We start from the raw sequence: 5,737 nt of genomic DNA, 5'->3' as shown, positions 1-5,737 counted from the left end.
GCTTTCGGTTTTCAATGAACTCACTGAAAATCCAAGTAAGCAGGACTCTAAGTAGACAGACACACGTGTCCTGTCAACAGGAAGTTTCTCTTGCATAACTTCTCTGGAAGCTAAATGCGGTTGGGTTTATTTTCCTCACTGCAAATTAATAGTCAGGACAAAAGTGAACCCATAAAGAAAAATCATTTCTGAGAAAGGAGATTCTGGAAAGGCAGATGATTTTTAGCACGCAGAGCTGCCCTCATGAAACATCTGCTATGACGTAGTCCTGTTCTGGCCGTAGACCAAGCATATCAATAGCTCCACAGAGTAATGGGATAAGAAATGGGAAAATTGCCATTGCTTGTTTAGCAGCTTGTTTTGCTGATAAATGTCTGTCACTTTTCAAATAGCTACGGTGTAATTGTTTTTTGGGGAAAATATTTCCTTGAGCAGGAGGTTTGCAGGCCATTAGCTGTTTCCCATCTGTGCTGGTGTTTTAATACACCACACATACACTTTGCTCCCTATTAGAAATTATTCACAGCTTTAGATTATGGACAGGCAGCCTGAAGTTTAGAAATCACATCTGCCATTAAAAAGTTTTCTCTAGCCTTACAGAAAATTTAAATCTCAAAATCATTGGAACCAATATGTATTTTTTGAAAGAACCTCTAAAGACTGCTAGAAAAAAGTACGCATCTTAGACATCTGTAATTTTAAAATAATGACTGACTGTACAAAAGCAGGAGCTGTTTGACTAAAGCGGTGGCCACTGTGTGCTCGTTCCGTGGCTAGAGGCAGAACGTCACTCAGCCAGGCACTGCCACGTGCTGGAGTTCATCTCATCCTTTTTCAAACTGTGCCACGAAAATTTTTAAATTCCACCTGATAGCTGCTAGGACAGACAAGAGACAGACCTCTTTAGTATCACACAATACCTCTAGGAACTATCTGCTTTCGCTTCAGACATTCACTCAACATGCAATTACTTGCAGTAGATTTAGCTGTGCCAAAAGACACAGAACTGTACTCTTGCCTGCATCAACTGAAGTACTAGATGCATACATTTCTGTGGGAAAAAAAACCCCAAACCTCAAAACCATTCCTTATTAATAAGTATCCTTCTCCTTTCTTTCCCCTCCTGCCATCAGAAAAAAAGCAGAGAAAAAACACGGAGAGATGTAAAAATGTGGGTACCATTGCAGGTTTATTCCAGCGATAAACTCGTTTTGTCATCTGAATCCTTTGCATTTTTTTAATTCAAGAGGATCACATAAAGTTTCTATCCTAACTAGTTTTTAGACTTCACAGAATAAAGTTAGGGAGAAAAAGAAAAGAGATTCAGGATTAGAAAGTGCCCCTCAAAGTATGAATATAGGAATGGAGTGAAATTTCCAAGTCAAGTCCTGCACAGTGGGAAACTCGCACTGTTTTTTACTGCTGGGACCAACGGGCAAAAGGACCAACGTACAGGCAGTGACTGCTTTTCAGAATTTATTGTAAAAAATAGTATTAAACAATAGGAAAAAAGCCACTCCTTGTTCAACCCACCACATATTGCTTTATGTGGAAACAATGGAAAAATGTGACAGAAATGTATTTACCCGTTCCTATCCATGTATCAGATGATCCCAGCTACTCAGGACATGCTCATGGGAAAAATATTGGCAGTATCACAGCATATGGAAGTGGAAATAAAAAACACGCAGTATTTTCAATTGCAGTTGGGAGGCCTATTTCCTGGAGTCTAAAGATCATGTTATCTGTTTTCCTTTAGCATAATGTACATTATCAGACTTTCATAACTTCAGACACCGGCAGAAAGCCCTGATTTTTTGCCAATGGTGACATACCCACCTCAAAGATAAATGTGGAAGTCAGAATGTCTGCCTTATTTCTGTTTGCAATTTCCTTTCCATAGGAACATGCACATGATATAGTCCTTGCTAACAGATATTTAAAGCTTGGCTAGCCTTTTTTCACTAATACCAGTTCACCCCCGCTGGAGGTCCTCAGGGCAGCACAAACAATGGAGAACAGACTTCCAACACCACACCACATTTGTTTTGGCCAAAACCTGCTTGTCCTAACACCAAATTATTCATGTTAAACATACTTGGTAGATGATCTGCTTTTGTCTACAAACAGAAGGATGTCAGATTCTGCGTTGAACTGTATTACAAAAAATGTAAACCAATACATTCCCCAATATTTTTTTTTTGTGGATTTTCTAGCTCATGTCAAAACTGTGAAGTACCAGTGTTAACTTAAACAGAGCTGAATTTAACCGGAGCCCCGAAATAATGAGTGCACAGTAGTATTTACCTGGTGTAATTAGCTTCATTATCAATTGTTGAAAAGTTGACTGAGCTTCAGTTTCATGCTCAAAAGCATTAATCAGAGAAAACTTAAGTTACATGTCACCTTTGAGACCACCTCAGTTTCAAGTCAAGGGATGAATTTACACATATATAGGTGCCTTGTTTTGGGTATGACATGAGTATAGAACCGTTACATGTCACCTTTGAGACCACCTCAGTTTCAAGTCAAGGGATGAATTTACACATATATAGGTGCCTTGTTTTGGGTATGACATGAGTATAGAACCCCCAAATTCAGAAAACAGGTGTCAGCAGAAACCTATGGATAATGCTAAATAACAGTACCTAACCATTTCTTTTTCCACTGCTGTGCTTGCTGAAAACTGGTAACAGCAACCACAACAGTTTGAGGTGACTCACACAACTGGCAGTCACTGGGGTAGAGCAAAGTGGAAATTTTGGCCATTCTGAAAGAAGATACAATGGAGCAATACAGGAAATTCCATACCGAGAGGACAAAGTCAAACATTTGTTCTCTTGCACATCATAAAAAGTATTTTTGGTTACAAATTACCACTGCAAACAATCTTCTCATAGATAAAACTAAAAATGTCTCTACCTAAAGAGCTTTGAGAAGGGTCAAAACCCCACAAACCATAACTAAAATCTTTCTCTAAGTCCTCTTCCTTTCTGAGTTGCGACAGTCTCCTTATTTTAAGAAAGGCCCTCCTCTTGGTCAATCAATTCCGTTTTGGTGGAGAACACATCAGCCAGCATGTGCTTTGGGATTTCAGATCCCCGTACTTTTAATGTGTAGCAGGCATTCTCTACTTTTGCCAGACTCTGTTTCAAGGTATACAGCTTCTTAGATACTTCGTAAGGTCCAGTGTTGCCAATGAAAGTAAAACCATCATAAATCTGACATAAGAACTGGCTCAGTTCAAAAGGCGTGTCTATGTCACCGTTTCCAACACTGCTGATGCACAGCCGCATCAGCTCTCCAGTTAGATCAGCCACTCCCAGCAGGTAATCTACAGGTGTTACCTTCAGGCTCCACGTGTGTGGTTGTTTATCATGGGAATTGGAGGTCTGAGGACAGAACAGAACAAAGTCCAGTACAGAGAACTATGAAAAAGCAGTCTATAATGGTTCAAATACACACTAATTTATCTAACATAACCGGTAACTAAAAACATTCCGGAAAATTAAATTGCATGGCACTTCCACACAGTCTTATTTCAGAAGTACTAATCTCCTCCCAGCACACCGGAAGGTATGAAAGCATCATTTCCACTTGAGATGTGATTTCCATTCTAGCAAGCATGATAAACGTACTATGCTTCCACCATCTCGATTTGCAAACAGAATTATCACGTCTTTGTACCAACATTTATTTGCAGTTGCTTTTTTTTTTTTTTGGCTCACAGAACTCAGCCTAATAGATTTAAATTTTTCCTAAATGGTCTGTCCAAAGCTACCAAAGCAATCAAGAATCAAAAAGAGTCTGCATTATGAAAACAAATCATATCATTTTGTAATAGCATCTTGAATTTCAAAATATAGTTTCTACAAGAAGCTGATAGGTATAGTTCTCTCAGATCCGTTTTATATCAACTGAACTCATTAAAATAGCTAAAAAAATACTGCATGAAGAAAACTCATCAAAAAGTTACAAGTTTGCTCCTATATCCAAGTTTCCAATACCTTTTATTGCCAACATATCGGTAAGGTGGGAGACAATGCAGGTTTCTTTCTGTTCCCTTGTTCCCGTAACATGCTATCCACCCGAATTCACAAACCTGGTCAGAGGCACTGGGGTTAACAACTTCACAATTTGTTAAAACAAGTGTGCCACAATGGGTTTGCCTCTGGTAAGAACAAATGAACTTAAGCTAAAAACTTGGCTTCTTTGCAGTATCTTACCGAGAGAATGAAAGAAGAATAAGAAGTGCTTTACAGCAGAATCTCTTCAACAGAAGCAGACCCAGGAATTCATCTAAAGCAGTAGTGCTGTGCATTACTGTACATTGCACGTGCACTGCATGTGCATTTCGGTACATTATTACAAAATCGCCTTTTGTCCCCTGTCAACAATCAAACTGTACCCAGTTTACTGTGGTCGGTGGCAGTAGCTTGTCCCTATGCAAAAAGTTCTATTTAAGGCAGGGTAGGAGTACGGGCAAGTCAAGAAACAGCAGATATGGTATTAGGGCTAAGGTATGATGGGACACAAGCTTGTCCTCTGAGGGGAAGCATCAAGACCAACTCCAGGAAAGTTACAAATGACCAAGCTAAGACATATGCAGTGCATTTTAACAGAAACTGAATACAGCGCCTCCTGTGACTAGTTCAGTACCAGCAGTAAGATTTCATTCCTGGAGTTCATCCTGCCTTGGATTTGTTTGTCTCCCCCAACTTTTGCTACACCACTATACACCAGTAGGACTTACAGGCAGTCACAGCCATTAAAAATCCCTCCTCTACATTTGTTTGCTAGTATTTCACTATCCTGGTTCTTTCCCCCTACCAGAAGGAGTTCAGTTTGCTCTGAATGAAAAGGATGTGAAATTTATGAACTTGTGTCCCACGGATTTAGTTTACTACTTGTCAGAATAAAAAGCATGTTTTGAACAAGTGAGTCGAAGCCCACACGTATATCTAATACCATTCCACTAACCGGCCTTATTGAATCAGATGCCAAAAACGTGACTAAGCCTGCTCATTGCATTTCCATCCCAGAAAGATGTTTGTCACATGAGAAAAGAAAAACTTTTACCATGTTTGTTGTTTCTTCTCTGTCTTCCGCTGTAAATATTAGTTGTTTGTTGATCTCTTCAACACTAATCAAAGATCGTGTTTTGATAAAATACTGAAATGAGACTGCCTCAACGTATTCTTGAAGTCCTGCAAAAATAGAAGAGTTAAGCTAATAATTCAAACTTTCCAGCAATGCTCCATGCTCACAATTATTTATGTTTTTTAGAAATCTTTTAAGTGAGACTATTTTAAGATTACTAGCAAAAAGTGAAAACTAAGATAATCCAGAAATAATACTGAAACATAATTTAACATAGCATGCTGCTGAAGTATGAACACCAGACCAGGAACACAGTAGATAAACTTTTTCAAGTTTTTACTCCAACTGCATTTCTTTTTCAGAACCTTCTGTAATACCAGTATAAAGCATCATGCTACTCTCAGAAACATACGGAACAGCAGCTCCCCATAATGTCCCACAGGGGTCCGTATTGGCACCGGTACTGTTTAATATCTTCATCAATGACACAGACAGTGGGATCAAGTGCACCCTCAGCAAGTTTGCAGATGACACCAAGCTGAGTCATCTGAGGAAATGGCCTCAAGTTGCGCCAGGGGAGGTTTAGATTGGACGTGTGGAAAAATTTCTTTACTGAAAGAGTGGTTAAACATTGGAA

General features: G+C 39.2%; 1 protein-coding gene across 1 annotated transcript in view; it reads right to left on the bottom strand.

Annotated features, from left to right (window-relative positions):
* Positions 1 to 1,171: 1,171 nt before the first annotated feature.
* The window catches only part of TSNAX (translin associated factor X), a 58,086-nt gene continuing 53,520 nt past the window's right edge, over positions 1,172 to 5,737 (bottom strand). Inside the window, exons 6-8 of the mRNA XM_009281784.2 lie at positions 5,080 to 5,207; positions 2,505 to 3,392; positions 1,172 to 2,406 (exon numbers count right to left, since the gene is read on the bottom strand). Of these exons, the coding sequence (XP_009280059.2) occupies positions 3,018 to 3,392; positions 5,080 to 5,207 (503 nt within the window). The 3' untranslated portion in view covers positions 1,172 to 2,406; positions 2,505 to 3,017. The remainder of the gene's footprint in view (positions 2,407 to 2,504; positions 3,393 to 5,079; positions 5,208 to 5,737) is intronic.

The sequence above is a fragment of the Aptenodytes forsteri genome, unplaced genomic scaffold (assembly GCF_000699145.1).
Source record: "Aptenodytes forsteri isolate BGI_AS27 unplaced genomic scaffold, ASM69914v1 Scaffold132, whole genome shotgun sequence".
Taxonomy (NCBI): Eukaryota; Metazoa; Chordata; class Aves; order Sphenisciformes; family Spheniscidae; genus Aptenodytes; species Aptenodytes forsteri.
Note: the sequence above shows the minus strand (reverse complement) of the source record. Positions and strands in the feature narration are given on the sequence as shown.